General features: G+C 44.0%; 1 protein-coding gene across 2 annotated transcripts; it reads left to right on the plus strand.

Moving 5' to 3' along the window:
• Positions 1 to 410: 410 nt before the first annotated feature.
• WDR86 (WD repeat domain 86) lies at positions 411 to 22,119 on the plus strand. 2 transcript variants are annotated; one of them, XM_068175100.1, is made up of 8 exons: positions 411 to 517; positions 920 to 1,213; positions 3,894 to 4,035; positions 5,478 to 5,717; positions 5,802 to 5,910; positions 14,562 to 14,697; positions 18,949 to 19,052; positions 20,971 to 22,119. In XM_068175100.1, the coding sequence occupies exons 2-8, from the start codon at positions 1,051 to 1,053 to the stop codon at positions 21,187 to 21,189; spliced, it is 1,113 nt and encodes a 370-aa protein (XP_068031201.1). In that variant the 5' UTR covers positions 411 to 517; positions 920 to 1,050; the 3' UTR covers positions 21,190 to 22,119. The 2 variants fall into 2 exon arrangements, with proteins under 2 accessions (XP_068031201.1, XP_068031193.1); XM_068175092.1 differs by having other exon boundaries at positions 413 to 517; positions 5,478 to 5,910.
• Positions 22,120 to 22,145: the final 26 nt, after the last annotated feature.

A 22,145-nucleotide genomic window follows, 5' to 3' on the forward strand; every position in this document is an offset into this window, starting at 1 on the left:
TCCGGCTGCAGTGCGGCTGTTAACGAGACCCCAGCCGGGAGAGACCCTCCCACCCCGCCGGGAGACTGAACTGCGCTAGGGGCGGCTGCAGCCCCGGGGAGGCCGCCGCCCCGGGAAGGGGGGTCGCTGCGGGCGGGGGCCGTCCCGGAGGGGCAGCGCTGCCGGGCACCTCTGGAGCGGAGGACGAGGCGCAGAGCGGCAACCCCGGGGAAGCTGCGCGGGCGGGGCGAGGCGGCCGCCGCGGGGGGAAGCTGCTCGAACGTGGAGCGGGAGGTAATGGAGGCAGGGCTGGGGCTGGGGCTGGGGCTGGGGCTGGGGCGGGGGGTGAGGGCCCGCCCCGGGGTGGGCTGAGGGGGCACGGCGGGAGCCCTTCCCGCCTCCCCGCAGGGCGGAGGCGGCGGCGGCCGGGGGGACCCTGCGCTCGGCCCGGCGGTGGCTCCGGTGCCCCGGCGGGAGGAGGTTCCCCCTGCCCGGAGTGCGAGTGCGGGATCGCTCCGGCGGAGCCGCGCTCGGGGCGGTGAGTGCCGAGATGCCGGGGGACCGTGCGGGAGGGATGGCGGCAGCCCGGGGCTTTGGGGGCCCCCTGAGCCCAAGCTCCCCTCTCGGAGGCGTCGCCTCCTCGGCGTGCCCAAAGTCAGCCCTAAGGTTGCTTAAAAAGCAGCAGCCTCGGCGAGGGCACCAGGTAGCGGTACCGCCGCCCGGGCTCAGTCGCCCCAAGAGGCTGGATGTGCCCCGGTGCCCGTGGAGAGGGCACAGCGGGCAGCGTGTGCGCCCGTCTACCGCCGCGGGGCTTGGGATCCTGTGGGGAAACGGGCGCTCAGTGGCTTCAGCTCACGCTGGCTGAGGAAGCGATGCAGCCGCGGGGAGATGAAGCGATTCAACGCGCTCTCCCCCGTTCCCCCTTTGTGTCTCTGTGCAGGAGCCCGGACTGCCGTGCTGATGTCTGGGAGCTGAGGTAATGGCAGAAGTCGGTCTGTGGGGCACGGCCGGAGGTGCGGAGCGTGCTCCTCGGGCTGCAAAGCGCCCGTGATCCGCGCCGGGAGCGCCGGGATGGGGAACAGCGGCTCGGCCGTGAAGGTCTGCACGGATCACCAAGGCGGCATCAACTGGCTGAGCCTGAGCCCCGACGGGCAGCGGCTGCTCACGGGCAGCGAGGACGGCACGGCGCGGCTCTGGAGCACCGCCGACAGCCAGTGCCACGGGCACTTCCAAGGTACGGCAGCTGCTTTTCGCCTGGCCTTTGGGTCTGAAGGATGGCACAGGCCACACAGCGTGTTCTGGTCTCTTTCAGTCCCTGCCGGGCGGCCAAAATCATGCTTGTTTTGGTGTTTATTACGGCAGCGTTAAGCAGGAGCTGTTTCAACCCAAAACAGGTTACCGAATGCACGGATGCTCTGATCTCAGGGTGTGTGAAGTTGTTTATGTCACTTGTGTGTGAAGTAACTTATGTCACTTTCTGGAAGCCCCGTTTTACGCGGTGGAAAAAAAAAAATACTGACTTTTTTTTTTTTTTTTTTTGGTCCTTTTAATCATCTCATTTCCAGGTGGTCTTTATTTAGAACCTCTTGACCCAGAAGTCTGGAAAGGAACCTTGCTAAATAGGTTACTTCTGTTTTCCCTCCTCATCAGATGCACAGAAATGTTAATTGCTGGGCTTTTTCAATTTAAATTCATTTTGCATCTTAAAAAAATTACTGTCCTTAGACTGGCATGTCAGTAATTGAAAAGAAAAAAAAAAAACCTGTAGACAGTGGACATGCAAAAGTCTAGATATGGGCTAAAGATGTTTGTATTCCCACTCATGTTCTTTTCATAAAAAAAAAAAAAAAGGAAAGTTGTTAAATTTGGAATTTCTTATGTTTTTTTCTTCCAAAGAAGAAATCACATTGCTGTGATTTCCTTGTTTGTTTGCTTGCTTGCTTGTTTTTCACTATGGAGTATTGTCTTTTTTCCCACATCCTGCCATGGTTCTAACTTCTGGAAAACTTGCTGCATTTGCTTTAGGCTTCGAAATCCCTTTAAACTAGAAAGAGAAATGTATTGGATAGCATTCATTGTTATGGATTGTGCCATAATCAGTGTCTGGGGTAGACTCTGAGGAAGGTTGGGCTGGGTGGTTTGTGAACTGTCAGTCGAATCAGATAATTGTATGTATTTTATAATTATGCACGCACACAGTTGTCCTGTCAGTTTTAGTTTTTCAAGCTATAATTACTGATAAACCTGTATCTCTAATGCAGTTTCAAGCTCCACCACAGCACAACCAGCAGACTTGTGTGGTGGCTGCTTTTGGCCAGACCAGCACCAGACCTTGTCTGCCACATGGGGTTTTGGCACCCTGTGTGTGGGTCGAGTATTACTGATGGTTAAAATCTGCCTGGCAGACTTTGGTGCAGTAACCAAGATGCTGTTTTGATCTCAGAGCTGGATTACATGATGCTGTGAGAAAAATCCCAGTGATTGAAACCTGATCCGTTCAGGCTGCTTTGCAAAAAGTTTCACAAATGTGGGAGAAGGAGTGTAGTTTTGCTTATAGCCCTGGTGATCTGTTTAATTTTTGGCATCTGATGAGTTTGTCTTAGAGGAAACAAGCCATATGTTTGTAACATGGATTCTAGTTTGCTTTTGAACTGCAACAAGGCTTTTGAACTTCAGGAATTGTACTGAAATCTGTTTTTTTGCAGTCAGTGAAACAGTGTTTTACTGGGCAGTCTGCTTTCCCTCAGTTTTTTTTACCATCTCTTTATTTTATAACATTGTTTTTCTAATACCTTTGTCCATCTGTCTCTCTTTAATTACAACTGTCCTTCTTTCATTTATTTTTTTTTCTTTTTTTCCTCAAAGAATAGTATTTAAGTCACAGTAGTGCCCACCAACTTGAGCCATAACTGTCACTCATGTAATAGTGACGTAAGTGGAAACAGTTCTGCTCCTGAAAGCTTAGTCTAAATGTTAAAACAGAAGAGTGCAAGGTAATAGTAGTCCAATGATTAGATAGGTGACAGCAATTTCACACAAGAGATCTTGGATGAAGCTGGGACTTGTATCCTGAGGTGATTTTTACATGTGGTGCATTTAATATTGCAATAGAAAAATGACACATCTTGCTAAGCAGCAATAAAAGCTTGAGGTGGTAATCTTGATTCCTCTTTTTTGGTATTGCCTTGTTTGTCAGCGTGACATTTTTAAAGCAGTGGTTGTGTCTGTTTTTATTGTAACTGTAGAATCCCTGTGTACTCTACATATTGTGTAAACAATTGTGCTCTAATCCTCCCTCCCTCCCTTTCTTTTCCTTAAATGTATACTTAGAAAACTGTGGGGTTTAGTCATGTGGGGGAAAGTATTGGCTGACTATTTACCTGGTATGTTTTTTGGTTTGTTTTTTATTCTGCCTGGACAAATCAAACTTTCTGGTAAGTCTCAGGTAATTTTTTCAGAGTTTCATGCTTTGATTTATGACTGTTTGTGTCCTGTCAATCAATGGGCCGGGTTGAAATGCTGCCTTTTTCTCCCTGCTTTCAGAAGAAGGAAGCAAAAGCATTTTTAATTAAAAAATAAGATAGTTTTTTACTGGTTTCAAACTTTATTAGTCTGAGTTTAATTATCTTGATATTAGTCTGTCTCATTATATTTTTATAGTACTGTTTGATTTACCTGCCTGATGGAACTGTACTGTTTTACTCTTTCACTTAATCCTGATATCAGTGAAGTTTTCAGCTGTGACTTGAAATGGTTGTGTTTTACACAAACCTTTAAACATGAAAAGCACAGCGGTGCATTTAAAACTGGAGTTATGGTACATTTGTTTGTATTTTTCTTTTGGCTAAGGTGAAGAGCTGGACTAGTCTGTCGTTTCTGTGTGCACAGTGACTGATTTCCTTTGTTATTCCTAGGACATGAAAGTTACATCACCTTTTGCCACTTGGAGAACGAGGCTGCCTTCACGTGCAGTGCTGACCACACCATTCGCAAGTGGGACGTGGTGACCGGGCAGTGCTTGGCCATTTACCGAGGGCACACATCAATTGTCAACAGGTGGGGCTCTCCCCTCGTGCTCCTGTCATCTGTTATCACGCACTTTATCATTTCCCTGCAGTTCCCCATTACTGCTCTCATAAAAGGGGCCGTGTAGACCTCTGAGTTTGTGTTCTGTGCTGCAATGATTAGTTTTTCTAGCAACACTGCTGACATAGATAGGAGAGAAATGAAAGGCACACAGCAGGGGAATGGAATCCAGGGCTAGGAATGAAATTCCAGAAGAAATGATCCAATTGATAACAGATGCTGCTGATAAATAGGTTTAAAAACATCCTGTCGAGCTTTTGTGTCAGCAAGAGGGATAAAGTCAGGGATTTTTCTTTAAATATTATTCCTATTTGGGCAAATGAAGTTTAATAATAAACTTACTGTGTGTGGCTGATTGGCCTTTCCATTTAAAGTGCCTATTAATAGTTGGACTGGATTTAATTAATGGCAAATAGAGCAGTCAAAGATTGGTATTTTTTTAACATTTCTGGTGGGTGTGTGGGCTTTTTAGTTCCTTTCTAAACTCAAAACACATATGATGTGTAGTGAGATTCTGTAAATAGTTAGGAAGGCTGGTTCTGTGTTTTGGCACAGGCCTGATTTCTGCTTGAATCGGCAAATGGGAAATGTGTTCCCCATTCATATGACTTTGTTGCCTGTTTGAAAGGTTCCAGAGGACCAAGCTCAGCTGACAAACAAGGCAGGTTATGGGTGCTTTCTATCTCTGGTTTGGAAATATGAACTGTAGAGTTTTTTTCTGGTTTTGCATGTTTGTACAGCTACAACTCATTATTTTGAAGGCCCAGGGAGTTGAATTCCTGAGGTGCAATCTTTGGTTTGCTCTTCAATTATGCAATAAGTGGGCTGCTCATGCTTTACCTTTTTTGAGATCCTGAGCTAAGTGAAATGAAGTGTATTTTTTTTTTCTTGCACTCCCCTTTTTTGATGATGGAAAGATGGTTATTTTGCACACTGTCAGTTACAGTTCAGATTCCTGGAATGTTGTTTTTTTGCTTGGTTGTTGTTTTGATTCCAAGCTATTGTTACAGGTCTATTTTAAAATATTTTTATAAATAAATATTAATGAATAATTAACAAGAATTAGCTAATTAAAAAAAATCCAACAAATGCAGACCAAACAACAAAACAAACATCTAGGTATTATATATAACTTATGAAAGTTCATATTCCTTGCTGGAAGGAGTTTTAGCAAAACAAAATGCACAGAGTTACAATGCTATAATGTAAAAATATCTGCATCAATGTACCTGAATGAGGGATCTCAATTTTAAAAGTAGAAACAGGGAATTGTTTGATTTTTAAAAATGCCGAAGATGTTATGTTCATGCTGCTGTTTCATACTTTGGGGTACTTGGCACTGAAATAGTGACAAAAGATGGTTATGAAAAAAGAACAATACTGTTCACGTACACAAACTTTATTTTTTGCAGAATCCTGGTGGCTAAAGATTATCTCTTCAGTGGCTCCTATGACAGGACAGCCCGCTGCTGGAGCGTGGACAAGGAGAAACAAATCCAGGAATTTCGGGGCCATCGCAACTGTGTCCTGACTCTAGCTCACTATTCCTCCAGGGATGTGCTGGAAGAAGAGGAGGAGGAAGAGGAGGAGGAGGAGAAAGTGAGCAGGGACCTGCTGGTGACAGGGAGCACGGACTGCACTGTGAAGGTCTGGTGGGTGTCCAGCGGGCGCTGCTACCAGACCCTGCTGGGACACACTGGGGCCGTCTTATGCCTTATACTTGATGCACCAAACAGGGAGCTGTTCTCTGGCAGCACGGATTACACCATCAGGACCTGGAATATTGTCACTGGAGAGCAGCTGAAAGTCTTCAAAGAGCACCAAGGATCAGTAATTTGCTTAGAGGTAAGGGCAGAGGCTTCCTCGAGGGCCTTTGGGTGTCTGTGTCTTAACTCGTGGGTCTCAGTTGTCTTTTCATTCATAAAGAAGCTCTTCTGAGACAGGTTGTAAATGGTGAGCTTAAATATTCGTGTAATAACAAAATAATAGTGCTCTTTGGTCTTGAGACAAACCCTCTTTCTTTAAAGCACTTAGTGATCTCCTTTTAGCTTCTAGTGGCTGCCCTGGGCTAACTTCTAGCTCAATATCTGTTTAAATTCCCCTAGGTCATGAAACTCATGGAGAGGTGTGCTGAGAGCACTGTTCATCTGAGTGGGATTGTGTAGTCAGGCTCACCAGACTTTGAAGAAAATAACCTGAGCGAGTGACACAGGGTCAGGTAATTTGAAAAGGGGAGGGGAAAAACACTCAGTAAACCAGATAACTTCAAAAAACCCAGCCCAAAGCCCAATCCAAAACTGTGGGCAAAAGACAATAAGACAGCATAAAGCTGAAAGAAATCCTACATTAAAGACCACACAGACACGATGTGAGGAAAAAAAGGGAGAAACAGATGGCCAAGACAAGAAAACAGGCAAGAAAAATGGAAAAGAAAAGCAGAGCATGGGGCAGAGAAATCAGGAAATGATGGAGGAGAAAGGGAAAAAAATGTAATGAGATCTGAAAAACTATACTCTGTTTTTCTGTTTGCAGTATTTTTCTGTTGAATGCTGCCAGCTTTGTTAACATTGCAGGGGAAAGGAGGAGGTCAAGCAGATGAAGCAAGAGGGGAACGATGGTTATCCACATGCTCATTATCCACCAGAAAATGCTAATAGTGTATTTAAAGAGAGTCCATGACGGTCTGTCACTCAGTTTTAGGTCATAAATGTTTATACATGGATGTGTCTGACTGAAGTTAATGACAGTAGTTTTTCTCCCTGCTCTCCCTGTTTTGTTTGTTGTCCATAAGTGTTTTTCCCTTACAGAGGCTACAGGATGTATCTTTAATAGCTGTTTAATAAATTTGCCTTTGTTTCTAAATAAGGTAGTCACAGCTGACACTAGAAGACTAAAAACCTGGGAATACTAAAGGAATTCTGTTTTCCTTCACTTTTAGAAAAGAAAAAAAAAAAACACACACAATATCATATTGCCCTGGAGTAATGTTTGTCTTGCTTGGGTAAATTCTCAGTGTTAAATCTTGTTTTTATGATATTGTGATAATGTATTCTGAGGATGCTGAAGTAAATCTGTTGCTGTCCTTAGTGTCACGCTATGTTTTGTTGTTTAATTGTAACCCTTCTCCAAGGCAGAGATTGGCAACAACAGAGTTTGCCTTCATTTAATTGGGTTCTTGCTAAAATTGTTACACAAAGCTGGCTTGACCCTCTCCCAGAAGCCTGGGAAATTCAATTATGCCCTTTGAATGCTCGGGAATGAGCAATGCCTGTGAGCACAGAGTTAAGCAGTGGCTTTAAACAAACAGAACTTCTTGTAGGGGAGAAGAAAAGCAAAACCAATACATCTATTTGGAAAACCTGAACAATTCAGAGTACACAAGACTGCTGCTGCTGCCAAGACTGCGTTGGCAGCAGTCCTGGCCAAACCTTCTTGAGTGACTGGTAGCCCCTCTCTTCTCTCATCACCAGTTAATGTTTGGGGCTGGGAGGGTCCAGCTGAGGTACAAACAGCCCCTGCAGAGAGCATTTAGTGTCCAGGCCTCTCAAACTTATCCCAGCTTAAGCAGTCACTGCTGTTGAATAGCTTTAGGCTGTCGATCTTTCCTAATTCCTCCCTCTGCCTTTCTGGGTTCAACACTATCCCTTCTGTTCCACTTGGCTGCCACTCAGCACAGCCCACATGGTATTTTCATTCTTTTAGAAAGGGGTCAATCACCAGAATCTATACAAAGATGTTTCAACAGGAAGGAAACTTCCTGAATAGAGGTGTGTTTTTTATTATTATTTTTGTTTTGTTCTCAGAAAGCTTTTGGGGCCTTTTTTGCCTCAAGGTTTCCTAGTGACAGTGTTGGAATCTGTGGCAATGAGCTGGGATGGTACTTTTTAAACCCTGGGTCTGGAAGGACTGGGAGGTAGTTGTGAGTTGCCCACAGTAGCCAGAAGTTTTGATTGTTGACAGTAATTCATTTTCTTCAGTGCAGCAGTGAGCTGCTAATTACATCAGATTTTCACTCTGCAGTCCTGGAGGAGCTGAGTTGGTGCCAGCAATTGAAGGCAGTTACCTGTTCTCTGGGTGGTACAATGCTTGTGTGGGGAGAAATAAAAAGGGAAAGAAAAAGAAAGACTTCTTTTCATTTTATTTATTAAAATAAAGATCCCTAAGGGAGGATGACCTTTCAAAAAGTTTGAGAAATGCTCAGTGTGATTTCTCATCCTGGACTCAGATCAGGAAAAATATGGATATTGAGACCATTTCCCCCAACTTTAAAAAGCTGTTATTGACGAGAATGCCCCAGGATGTTCTGAACTGCTGCAAATTAGGTCTGGCCTGTTCCAGTAATCTCCCATTACTTTACAGTAAACACCAATAGTGTTGCTGTAGCAGTGAATGGAAATTCCTGGAGCTTCTTGAAGGAGTTTTCTGGGTAGACAGCCATAAAGCACACACATGTTTTCCACCCTGCTTCCTGCAGTGGTGGTGTGTGGAAATCAGAGGGGTGATGCCCCTCTCTGCATCAGGTTCAGATTTTGAACATTCCCTAGTTGCTCTAAGATCCTTTGAAATGTTGTTGCCAGGTAGTAGAGGAGCCTGGAAACAGCTCTCATCTGGAATGGCAGAACAGAAAGTGTTGGTGAGCTTTGGGCTTTCCCTTGTGCCCTGTCCTTGGTGGCTTTGGGCAGGGGAGTGATGAGGCTGAGCTGCCCTATTCCCCAGGCTCATGCTGCTGTCTGGGGGTCAGTCTGGTGAAGGAGACCAGCTGAACCCTCTGTGTCTGCTCTGCTGCCAAAGGAGTTCTGCAGCTTGTGATAATGCCACTTTTCTCCTCCTTCCACCATTTAAATTGGGCTGACAGAGGTTTTGCTGGGAGACTTTCTATTTGCTGTGGGAATTGTGTCCATGTTAGGTGCTTTGGCAGCATTGACTACTTGACTTTCCCAGTCAGGCAAGGTAACTCGCACTGGAGCAGCCAGAACTCTTCACTCTCCTCCTCCTGCAGTGTGTTGATAGCTTGGCAGACGAAGTACAGCAGCTGTTTTGGGAGCTCCCTCTTCATATAAGAGCCAATAATGAGATTTTATAGGAAGCGATGGGAAAAAGCAAGGGTGGGCTGAGTGTAACCACATAGCTCATGCTCATTCTTCCACTTAAAATTTCAGGCCTGGCTAGAGACCAGTATTTGTAATTAATAATCAAATATGCATTTTCATTAATGTGTCTGCCTGCAATAGGCTGAATAACCCTGATTTAAATATTTACTTGTGTGCATTTTTCTAAATGTCTCTCCTAAGTAGCTTTGCAAACTGTTCACAAGGATTGCTTTGTCCTTTGCTGATTGTTCTGCCTCTGAGTATTTATCAAAATTGTGCTGCCAAAAGCTGGCAGAGAGAAATGATCCAGCTTGGAATTTAGCTTGGATCCTACTGCAAATATTCTTGCAAGAAAACTCCCTTTTGAAGAACATGAACATGAGTGGGCAAGGACTTGCTTCTGGTTTTCCTGCAAAAATTCCTTTGTTTGGGCCATTCCCTTCAATTGCCTTTTTAAGCTGCCTAGAAGAAAAGAGTGCTTTGAACAAAGCCACTGCCTGAACTCTGTTTATGTGCTGGACTGTTGTGATCACAGGGACAGAAATGTCTTCTTGCCACACCAGTTAAATTAAGTGCGCATATTTTTTGCAATTTGTGTTTGTGTTGCATCAGAGGATGAAGATGTGAATGAGCAGAATGTGAAGGTGTACAACACCTGTAAGAACAAAGCATGGGGCCACCACTTTGCACTGCAGTAAAAAAGTTGAAAAACATTCTCTTTACAGCCCAGAGAGCTCATTGGAGATGGATTCTCAGGAAAAAAAAAAAAACAACAATTTCTTGCCCACAGGGAGTTTGTTAGCTCGTTAAAATTGATGTGGTTTGAATGGGATCCTGAAACTCTTAACTCAGCCCAAGGCTTACATAGTTGTATCTTGAGCTCGGTCCAGCTTGGTGATTTTTGACTTAGAAGTGGCTGTGAACAGAAGACCCAAATTCCAGATGGTAGGAACACTGACCCCCACGAGAAGAATAAGCTGGTGATGGGGTATGTGAGCTCATGTGAACTCATCCTGAAGTTCCAGTCTGAGTGCAGTGACCCTCAGCTAAAGGATGTGTCCAAATCTCTTTGGAGAATCAATTGCCTCTCCTTGCCTCTCCAAAAATTGTTTCTCATAGCAAAGGTTAATTGTGAGGGCAAAGTCCATTCCTATAAGGTTGAAATATCTGCTAAACAGCTCTTTTGCAGATATTTTTTGGCATTTTTACAGGTAGAAATTGGCTTAAGCTGTTGTATTTATGCAGTTCAGCCAAGCTTGTGAAGCAATAGGGTTGTGATTGTCTTGAGAGACCAACCCTGGATGTGATAATTTGTTCTTTATTAAAATTCTGCTGTGTTTGTGGGCTACAACCAAGGTTTTTTTCTTATTAATGAGACCTGTAACTACTAAAGTGTTTACAACTAGTCTTTTGCTACTTATTACTCTGCAACTCACAAGCAGTTTGACTGAACTTTTTCAAGGAATAGTTACATCTCCAGTACTTGGGTTGAGGATTAAGACAAATTTGCTCCATTCGCATGTCAGTGTTTCATCTGGTTCAAAGCAAAATTTCTCATGGGAAAAATGAACAATCCAGAATTGTGAATATCAATGGAGTGGTTTTTTTTTCTGCTGTCTGGCTGATGCTTTAGGACTGGGCAACAAGCTGTTGTCAGGTTTTTAATGTTTTTGAAGCTACATGGGTTTGAAATGTCCACTCTGTGGTTGGTATCTGAGCTGCAAATCTGTTCTCTGCTACAGGTGTCCTTGCCTGGTCATGGTGTTCTGTGGTCAGGAGCTTTTTTGAGCAGTTGGCCAAAGTGAACCAAGTGCTCAAAAGCCAGCCAAGGAAAATACAGCTTTAGAAATGTCACCTCTTCTCTGGGCAGACACAGACTGGAATATGCAACTGTGTTTGCTAAACATTTTGAAACCACAGAGTATGGGGCCAGCTTGTAAGGAACAGTAAGTGATGATAATTATTTTTTTAAATACAGATTAAGTGCAGATATCTGAAGTGTTGCAGCTTAGGCTAGAGTTGTAAGCTAGACCTATCTTTAGTCAAGTGAAGGAGTGATCTCACCTGAGTTGTTCTGGCCACAGCTGAGAAGGTTGTCCTTGTTGGGGATGGGAAATAGTGAGTTTTAAGGCATGATCTGTTTCAGATGTGCCTCAGGATGAGAGGAATTGTGCCTTAGGCCACAGTGACTGTAGGGGGGCTACCCTTAGCTGTGGAGATGTGAACCAGTTTAGATGAGATTATGCCTATCATATCACTGAAGACAGATCTGATTTGCAACTTCAGCCTGAGCTGCGAGCTCTTGAAGGCTTTCTTCACTAACAGCCATTTCCTGCTGTTTTATAAAAATACCATGGGAATGAGGGGCTGGGTGACAGTCAGAGCCTGCCCTGGGTTTTGCGCTTGGCTTTGCTGCAGGCTCAGTCTGTGGCATCTGGTAGATTGTTTAATCTGTTAATATTTCCTTTCCTGTGCAAGACTGAGAATCCTGTGCTACTGTGCTCACCTGCTTAAATTGGTGAGGGTAAGGAAAGTGCATGGAAGTGTTTCATGGGGCAGCACAGAGGCTTTGAATTTAATTGAGATGGTTGCTGTGCTGACCACCTCACCAGATCTCAGACATTGGAAAGCCAACCCTATCCAGGGCTGCACCAAAACCAGTGCAGGCAGCAGGTCAAGGGAGTGATTCTTCTTTGTTCTTCTCTTGTGAGACCCCACCTGCAGTGCTGCATCCAGCTCTAGAGTCTTCAGTACAGGAAAGATATGGATTTGTTGGAGCATGTCCAGAGGAGGTTGCAAAGATGATGAAGAGGGATGAAACACCTCTGCTATGGAGACAATCATAGAGAGTTGGGATTGTTCAGCTTGGAGAAGAGAAGGCTCCAGGGAGACCTTAGAGCCCCTTCCAGTGCCTAAAGGGGCTCCAAGAGAGCTGGGGTGGGACTTTGGACAAGGTTGTGGAGTGATGGGACAAGGGGAAATGGTTTTAAACGAAAAGAGGGTGGATTTAGATAGGGAAGAAATTCTTTCCTGTGGGGGTGCTGAGGCGCTGGCACAGGTTCCCTGGAGAAGCTTTGACTGCCCCATCCCTGGAAGTGTTCAAGGCCAGGTTGGAAGGGGCTTGGAGAAATCTGGGATAGTGGAAGGTGTCCCTGCCCATGGCAGGGGTTTTGAACAAGATGATCTTTAAGGTCCCTTCCAACCCAAACCATTCTATGATTCTAAAAAATCTTGATGCTATACATTACCTGAATAAATCTACATAACTTGAAACATTTTTTTATCTAACAAATTAGCAATTCTAGGCAAGCTGCAGCTCTCCTGTTCATTGATACACCCACTTAAATGTAGAAATGAAGGGGTATAACCTAATGTGCCATTAATGCAGAATGGCATTTACCTGTGGGAGGTTATAATTTGGTGTTTTTCCTTGCTCAGTGGGTGGGTTGATGCTGCTAGCAAGACATCTAAAAAAGAAATGCAACAACTTGGCCACAAACCATGCAGCAGGATCCCAACTCAAAGCATCCTTTTCCATTTAGCAGGTGCACATGACAATGATTTTCATGCCTGTTCAGGGAGAGACTGAAATTTAAAAGTCCTTCCTCAGGCTAACTTGTGGTTCTTGGTTTTGTTAGTGCTGCTGGCTATTCGTTCTCTCTCCTCATGGAGATGTAGCATTAATGCTGTTGCTAAAACAGCTTAAAAGTAATAGGAAGTGACATTTCGAAGTACTGCTGGCTTTTTACAGTGGTTTGTGCTTTACAAGCTCCTGGCGTTCAGCTATGAAATCTCTCCCAAAGGCCAGGTTCTGCTGGGAGGAAGAATGGCATGTCCTGCCCCAGCTGAGCTGGTGGGAGCTGTGGCAAGGGAGCCTCTTGGTCTGCCTGCTCACGTTTCTTGTGTGGGTTATCACAGTCCCATCTCTGTAGTGCTTCATCTCTTAAAATACCTTTTGCTTCATGTTGTAACACAGCACAATGCTGTTTTGTACAAAGCTCATTTCTGATGCATTTTGGGAATGGGGTCATTCCTTTTTGGATTGGGAGTGGAGATGGAAGAGCATGAACAACATTCCAGCTTTACAGATACAGAGTGTGCAAAGAGTGGGGACCAAATCTAAGGTGGCAGGAACACCAACCCTTAAAAGTGCTCTACGAGTAAAAGCTCGAGTTGATTTCTCATTTGCTGGTTTCCTGGAGATACCGGAGAAGCATCAGGGGTTTGTGCACTGCTGGTCATCCAGACCTTCTGATATATGTGTCTGGTGGACAAACAAGGTATCATTCATTACTCCTTGGGGAAATTCCACTTCTTTGTGGGGGCTCAGGGTTCTCCCTCCTGTCTCTGCATCCCTCTGATACAAAGGCTGCAGCAAGTCCATAAAACTTCCCTCGAGCCACAGCTGGGTGTTGGAGTGACTGGCTGCTTTCAGCAGGGGTTGGCCTCTACATAACAATGGCTGTGAAAACCTTCAGTTTGATGTCTTTATACAGACAGAGAATGCCAGATTTTTCTATGCACGATGGATTTTTTTCTTGCTGAGCTTCCAGGCTTTGTGTAGTTTGTTTATTGTGAACTGGTTGGTTTTCTAGTCTTGCACAGGTCAGTTATTTTCTCTCTGTCTCTGTCCCCCAGCTGCAATCCTTCCTTTCATCATTCTCTGTCCTGTCTACGTGGAACAAACCCCATCCTCCACACCAGTGAGTTTTCACAATGTGTAGGATGACTGGTGCAATGAGAGGTAACACACAGCAGAAGACAATCTGCTTGAAGATGTTTAAAAACCTGTGTCAGTATAGTTACTTATTTATTCATTCAATAACAGTCTAAAAAGTCTTGTGGAAATGCAGATACAGAAGTTTCAAGGAAGAGTTAGTGTTTCTCAATACTGACCTTGTGCAGAGTGATCATACTAAACATAAACCCTGGTTTATGGTGTGTAGGATTAGGATTTTAATTTACCTTTTAAAAAAAATTTTGTTACTCAGAATTGTTCCGATTTTTTTTTTTTTGTAATTAAAACATAACAATCTGGTAAGAGTTCTTGTCAAATATGCATTGCAGAAACAACACTGCTGGGTTTTTTTTTGAGGCTTTAGTAATATAACTGATTATGGATGTAGGGTTAGTGTTGTTAAGCTCCCTGGAATCCTGCCTGCTGGCACAAGCAGATGGGCTAAACTTTTATCTTCTGAAAGCTGGGGCTGTTTTTAAGACCCAGAAGTCAGTGGGAGATGCGACTATGAAGAACTCAAGGTTGGTTTGCTCACCACTCCTCTGTTTCAAGGTGCATCTTGTTGCTCTCTGAGTTGGAAAATGTGACTTGGGAAGGGTCCCTTCAGCGCAGTTCTTTCATGAAGGTGCCTGAGAGGCCATTGCTGATGTGTTTTTCTCTCCCCTCAGCTGGTGAATCGTCACCTGTACTCGGGGAGCGCAGACAGGACGGTGAAGTGCTGGTTTGTAGACACCGGGGAGCGGATCCAGACCTACAAGGCTCACAAACACAGCGTTAGCACTTTGAAATACCACGCTGGCATCTGTAAGTTGCCTTTCCTGTGCTCTCCAGCCCCTTCCAGTCTCCTTTTCAATGTTTGTGTTTGATTGAAGGTTGTTAAGGGAGAATAATTTTGAACACTTGTGAAGTTTTCAGTTTTTTTCAACTGTGGCATGTTTATGTTCAGTACCAAACTGCTGCACCACTCCATGTGGGAAGCTTAGGTCTTCCCTCCATTTTCCACCTCCCTCTTCTCACAAATGAAGAGGCAGTTGTTTTGTTTCTGTTACCAAGGGAAGTGGCTTAAATCTCGAGCTGCCTGGGGGTTGTTTGTGTAGCTGTGGTTTAACCTCAACTAGTCTGGTGTCTGTCACCTGCTTCTGCTGCGTGCTGGGGACAGCAAGTGCTACTGCTGGACACACAGACAGCCCTGTGCCTCTCTCTGCTGCCTTGTAGGCTCTGTGTAGCACCCTCTCCTACACCAGAATCACACATCAGATGCTCACTGCTCCTTTCTAACTGTTAAGCTTCCTGTTGAGGCTCTGACCATCTCCTAGACTCATTTTCCACAAGTTCTTTACCTGTGGAAATTATCTGTTATCATTCATGGATTTGTTCACCAAATCACTTTTCTCCAGTAGCCAAGCAGTGCTTGCCTTACTAATGCCCAGGACTCAGCTCTCCTACTTTCAGTCCTCCTTTTTACAGTAGTTTCTGTCCATCAGTGTCTATTGCGGACCATCAAACCTCCCTCTTTAAATCCCTCTCTGTGCTGGCTTTCCTTCTGCATGTCTGGGTTTGAGTTGCCAGATAGCACCTCTGTTTTGATCAGTGAACCTCTCTGTGTCATCCTGGTCTTATCCTGCTTCTGGTATTTGACTTGATGTACCTTCACTTGCTTCCCAAAAAAGAACTTCTCTCCTTCTCTCCTCTCCTGCCCTGAAGGAGATGGTCTTGGTTGTCTTAAGCTACCTTAGACATTCACAGCTCTTTCCTGATTTTGATTTCTTCACTTCAGCTTTGAAGTGAATACATCACACTAAATAAGTGGTTGCTATCTGGGCCTTGATCTCTCTTTTGGCAGCTCCTCAGTGTGATGGTGATAAATAGCTGACAGATGCAAGATGGTGCACGTTAGCAGAGTTGTACCTGCACAGTTTAGTGGCAGTTGTCTGGCACCATGCTTGCCTGACTACATTTATAACCCAGTAACTGAACTGATTTCTTAATTATGTTTGGAAACTTAGCATGTAGCCAGGCCCAGAGGTAGAATTTTAGCCAGGAAACCTTGTTTTTGGTTTTCCTTTCAGCATGAGTCCCACATTACTGCTTTCTTCAGTGAAATATTTATTCATAATTTATGGTTATTTCAGCCCTCCTCACCTCCATGGCAGAATTACCCCATTCTCCCCTACCTGCAGGTTGTAATTTCTGCTGGTTTCAGCTTCCACAGTTGGCTAGAAGGCTGAAATGGAAGGGGAGGGTCTGAACTTACACTGCACCTTCAAGTTATTATTGCTCCAAGAGTAGGCAGAGCAAGGGAAATGAACCATAAATTGTAATCTGGGATGATCACTGGTAGACAAAGTACTGATGATTTTGTGTGTGTGTTTCCCCACTTTTAATTTATAAAGACACAAACCAAAACACTGATTTTGTGAAGACTAGCCAAAGGCGAGCGATCTGTGCTAAGCTGATGTTTGCCTGATCCTGTGATGAACATGCATGTCTGGGTGGGAGACAGGGATTGTCTCCTTCATGAATGACACCACCAGAGCTGCAGATTTTCAGTGTTGATCCTACTCTTCATGCAACCTGTAGAGACTTGGCCAAACTGTAAAGAAAAGGAAGTTTTAGCTCAAACAAGTTTCATTATCTGATGTCACCTCCATCAGCTCTGCAGCTCTCTCTTCCCCCGAATTCTACCACCTTGTCCCTGCCATACACATACATTATTTTTCCACAACACTCTTTTTTTTGAATTAAAATGCAGACAATATTGCTGCATTTAGTCAGACCTGATAGTGTGATAGAAGAGTTCACAGAGTTATTTAAGATCTTGTTTTAAATCAATTACAAAAATACTAAAAGTGTCAAAAAGAGAGTATCAAATTGTTCCACTTTAAGGGTAGAAAAAAAAAGCTCTGGAAAATTTTTCCCACTAAGAATTAAATTATATATTATGATTGCTTGCATTATTGTGGTGCATTCATCACTTATTTCCACAGTATCTAATAATTTTGTTAGAATTATAATTTTTAAGACATGTTAACTGGATACCTGTGTTGGAACTAGTTTAGCTTAAAATAAAATCTGTTCACCTGGGAGAGAAAAGAACTGTCTCTCAAAAATGTGGAAAAAAATTATTTAAATTATCTTTGTTATGGTTGATGTCACATTTGCACCAGTGCGAGAACATGAAAAAACATCTCAGCCTTCAAATGGTAATTTTCTGTTAGAAGATCTTAATTCTGCTGCTTTCTCTCTGATCAGAGCCCAAAGGCTCATTGCCTGAAAGGGTTCATGGTCTAAATAAGAAAATAGAGTAGAAGAAAGAGAGGAAAGATATGTGTCTGTTTCCAAAATCACTTTATAGTATACAAGGAGTCCAGAAAGATGTGAATATTAAGCATTAAATCATCAGAATGTGTTTCCAGTTGCTTTCTTCAGCCTGCTTGTGTAATTAATAGCATGGGGGATATTACAGCTGGGTGTCAATCTAATTTATTTAATGATATGTTGATTATTTTTCTCTTACAGTATGTGCACAGCCATTTAAAATGTAATGTGGTTTATATTTTTTTCATGTTGCAAAAGCTCCAGGGGAACGTTTCAAAACTGTTCTCCCAAGGGTCTATGAAAATTAAGTAAAAAATGAAAATTAGTTTTATTTTGTTGTTGCTGGTTATTTCACAGGTAGTATATATAAGTATGTATTTAAATGCTAAATCTGGGTTAGATCAACAGCTCTTCTTTGAAATTCAGAGGTGGAGGGAGACTTCCTAAATCCAGAGTGACAGTTCAAAGGACATAAAGGATGTCTGTGAAAAGCAAAGTTCTGATGGCATCAGCTGAGGTAAACTGGCAGCTGCATAGTGAAAACAGCTCTTAATTGGTTCCTACTCTCTGCATGTCTGTAACAGAATTAAGTGATTTCCGTTCACTGGGAAAAAATCAGTACCTGTTCCCTGCTTTACTTTGTTGCTACTCATTTGCAGAGTGGGACATGCTGCTTTTTCAGGACTCAGCTGGAAATTGAATGATAGTGGCCCATATAAAGTGACATTGATTTTCCATATCCAGATGTTTCTTGGAGGTGCACCCAGGAGGTGCCCAGCTCCCTGCTGTTTCATTTGAATTTAAAAAGCTCATGGCAGGACATAGTTCTCTCATCTGTTACTGTAGTCCTGAATTTACAACCATGATAATTTTTTCACCTCTCTTTAGAGATTCAGTTCCTGACTTTTCCCAAAAGATAAGGAATCTGTTGGCTTCAGGCACACCAGTTTTGTAAAAATCTTTCCAGCTAGTGGCTTTTGCAAAGACATGAAATGCAGGGAGCAGTGAATATATTGCTTTTTGCAGCTCTGAAATATTTATGTCTAGATAAACTTGAGGAGTTTGGGTTAACTGAGGGGAAGTGTTTATCAAGAGAGTTTGTAACCTTTAAAGCACACAAATGGGCTCCTTTTTGGGCCTATTGCTAAGTACAGAATCTAAATATTAACACTGCCTTACAGTTCCTGGATGCAGCAGTCTGGGGATCTGATGTGAAGATCCTGATGTGTTGAGAAATTGTTCTTTGAACATGTAAGGTGCTCTAAGGAAACCTGATGAATAGACAAAATTCCTGGTCATGCTCAATTTAGTTACCCCAGCCCCTCCCCTCTTGCAGCAGCAGAAGTAATGGAAACACTGGAGTACTGAATGGAAAGCTGTAAATAACTCTGGTAAAACAAATGAAAGGTTGAGTGGAAATACTTAAAACCAGACTCGAGATAAATTGCCTGCTTAGAATTATTATAGGCAGGGAAATAGCTGAGGAAGAGAAAAGCAGAAATATATACTTCAAGCATGTGCAGAGTGAAATGTTGGTGTGTGTAGGAACTTCAGGTTTAAATCAGTTCAGTGTTTCAAAAAATACAACTCAAAAGAAGCATGCTGGGGTCAGCAAAATGATCTGGTTTGTCTGAGGAGAGAATCAAAATGAGCTGGTTTTAGGTGTATTTTTGAACTTTTATGAACTGTCCTCGTGTGGCTGCTCACATCTGGCTGTGCTGTGTGGTTGTGTGTCAGTGTTCACAGGAAGTGGTGATGCCTGTGCAAGAGCTTTCAATTCCAGGAGTGGAGTCCTGCAGAAGATCTTCCGAGGACACAAGTTCATCATCAACTGTATCCAGGTCAGGAAGGGATTTCTTGGTGGGGTTTCTTCCTTTTGATTGCTGCCTTGTTTGTTTTGTGGGAACTGGTGTGGCTGACTGTTCTGTGTGTCTTGGATTGGATGTTGTTCTAGTGTGATACTTGAATATTCTGTATGTAATTTTAGAAAAGCTTGTTAATAATAATAAGGACAAGCGAAACCATGGAACGAGTCCCCAGGGACAGCCCCATGTCTGGGATCAGGGTTTTTTCAGGTCAGGTTGGATAAGCAGCCATGAGAACTGAGACAGATGAACTGATGCTGTGTGGCACAGAATGGACTCCAGCCTCATGAGACCCTTTCCATTACAAGACACTCATGATAAGTGTTTGCAGTGCTCTAAAGGGGAAAAAAGTTCCTGCCTTATGCAGGCAGAATAATTACAGCATTGTCGCCCAAACCACCCGGGGGCACGGCATCCCCAAACGGTCTGAAGCAGCTCAGTAGTGATATCTGACCCACATCCTGCCAGGAAAATGGAGGAGTTTCTGCCACTGGCTTAAAACTGAAAGTTAATGTTGTTTGTGTGATGTCTAGGCTCAAGTGAGACTGGCATTTAATAGTTAAAACAGGAAGAATTAGTAATCCTTGGTGGCCATGCAAAGACCATGGAATCATAGAGGGGTTTGCATTGGAAGGGACCTCATTCCAACCCCCCCTTCCCATGAGCAGGAACATTTTCCACTCGACTAGGATGCTCAAGGCCCCTTCCAAACTGGCCTTGAACACTTCCATGGATGGGGCAGCCACGCTAAGAATCTGCATCTCCCTGCATTGGGATCTCAGTGTAAGCTGGGTGCAGGATGAAGATTTTCATTAACAATGTGAAACATTGTTGGTAATTCTGGCAGGCTGACAGTCAAAAGAAAAAGAGAGGAGATAAAATTCCTTTTGGAGTTGATCCCAAGCACATGAAGTTGTAAATTCAGTTTTGTCTTGTATATTCTTCTGAATTAGCAAGTGGCTGGATGATCTTAAACTGCAACCTCCTGGTACTGGGCAGTTGTTGTGCAGCAGGTGGGCATCTGGATGTGTTTGGGGAGTACCTGACAGAACCACCCTGGGCAGCCCCAAGTATTGAACAAGACCAAAGCTTGGCTTTGTGTTCTTCTTTGTAATTGAATTTCCAACTGTACAGGGACAAAAAAACCCGGGAAGAGAGAGGACTGAGAAGTGGCGACCTTAAAATGATCTTAGGTAGAATAATGAGGGCTAGATGAGAGGTGTGGTGCTTGTGGGGTACTTGATGTAAGCCAGGGAGATGCTCATGGTCACAGGCAACCACAGGGCATGGGGTGGACAGACTGACACAGGAACAGGAAGATCACCAAGACTGATGTCTGGCTTCCAGGGCAGGACAAGGGCAATTGGAAACATTACCGATAGCAGCAAATGGCTCATAAAGGAAATGAAATCACAGCAGTGAATCCAGGTTAAATTACTGCAGGTTTTGAAGAACAATGGAGTTTGAAGGAGGAATTTATACATTTATATTTGCACTGTAATTTAGTGCAAAGGAAGAAGGGAAGTGAGAAAGGAAGCATTCCTGAGCCCCCCGCTGCCCACTGATGAGGATTTTGGTGCCTCCTTAAGTTCTACATCAAAACCATCTGAAAACAGTTCCAGCAGAAATTCCCAGCCACAGCCTGCTCTGACACTGGGTTTAGTTCTCCGTTGCTTTTCTAGAAGGTCTGGGTTATTAATAACTCTTGCTGTTTATGGCTCTGTGAAGTGGCTGAAAAATGAGTCCTGACTTGGTAATGTCTCATCCCACTTCAGCAGCTTTTGTGATAATTTATACTGGCTCTTGCAAGGAGCTCAGGCCTTAAGTGTTGGGATCAAGCTGTGTTTGCTCTGATTTTTGACAGTTTGATTGTGCTGTGACCCTGTTGTTCCAGATCCACAACGAGCTGCTCTACACAGCTTCCCACGATGGCACGCTGCGGATTTGGGACATCCGAGGGATATGCAAGAGAAATAAGCGGCGCTTGAAGAAGGAGAGGTGTGTGCAGAGCAGGAGCTCCCAGAAGGGGAGTCTGTCTCGTCTCTTCAACAATAAAGTTGGCTGTATGATACAGCAGGAGAATGGGGAACATGAGGCTGTTGAACTGATGTGACTGTCCAGAGGAGGCTTTATGTCAGTGACCAAAGCTGAACCTTTTATTTTCTGCACCACTGTGTCCATGTAAACCAGAACTTGGAAAGAGATGGGAAGTGGCTTTGCCTGAACCTCCGTGAGGAGCCAGGATTCTCTGTGCCGGCCAGATGGACTCAGGTCAGATCCTGTGGCTGTGATGACTCAGCTGAGCAGCTCTGGGGTCGGGAGGGGAGGCAGCACGGCTCAGGTGAGGTACCACTGTGCGTGTGCGGTCTTAAGACTGCTGGCATCAGTTCCCTGGGGCACAGAGGTGTTCCACCTCTGGCTGCTCAGTGTCTAATGAGATGTTTTCCCATTCCTGTTGCCCCATGACCCCTGTTCAGCCCAGTGTGGCAGTGAAAGGTGTCCTGCAGTGAAAGGTGACCTTGAACTCCATCTTCACAGCTGACCTTTGGCTCAGTCGTTGGCTGACGAGGCCAATGCAGGAGGGTTTGGCTCTGCAGCAGGAGCTTAAAGCAGGCTGGACATCTCTCTGGGAAGCTGGGAGTAGGAGGACAGAAATTAATTTAATTGGTTTTTTAACAAAACATGAGCCACAGAGCCAGCTAAACCTCAGCCCTTTTGTGCCAAGGTCACCTGTTTGCTGACCTTGTGTTGTCTGTCCTCCTCCCAAAGCTGTGTCTTGCTGGGTTGTCAGTAGCAGTCCAACTCAAGCTTGTTTTCCCAGTCTTTTTCCAGGTTCATTCTTCTCTGATAACCACTGAGCCATGAATTAACAAGGGTTCTTATATTTTTCTATTTGCAGATATAGCTCTTTGTAGAACCAGTACAAAAATATCTAACACATGTTTTTATTTTTATGGCTTTATTTATTCTGTACTACAGCAAGATAAAAATGCTGTAATCCTTTTTTAGAATGGATTAATAAACATGTGGCATCTCCAGACAACTGACTGTCTAGTTTTTATTTTTGTC

This window comes from Anomalospiza imberbis, chromosome 1 (assembly GCF_031753505.1).
Source record: "Anomalospiza imberbis isolate Cuckoo-Finch-1a 21T00152 chromosome 1, ASM3175350v1, whole genome shotgun sequence".
Classification (NCBI taxonomy): Eukaryota; Metazoa; Chordata; class Aves; order Passeriformes; family Viduidae; genus Anomalospiza; species Anomalospiza imberbis.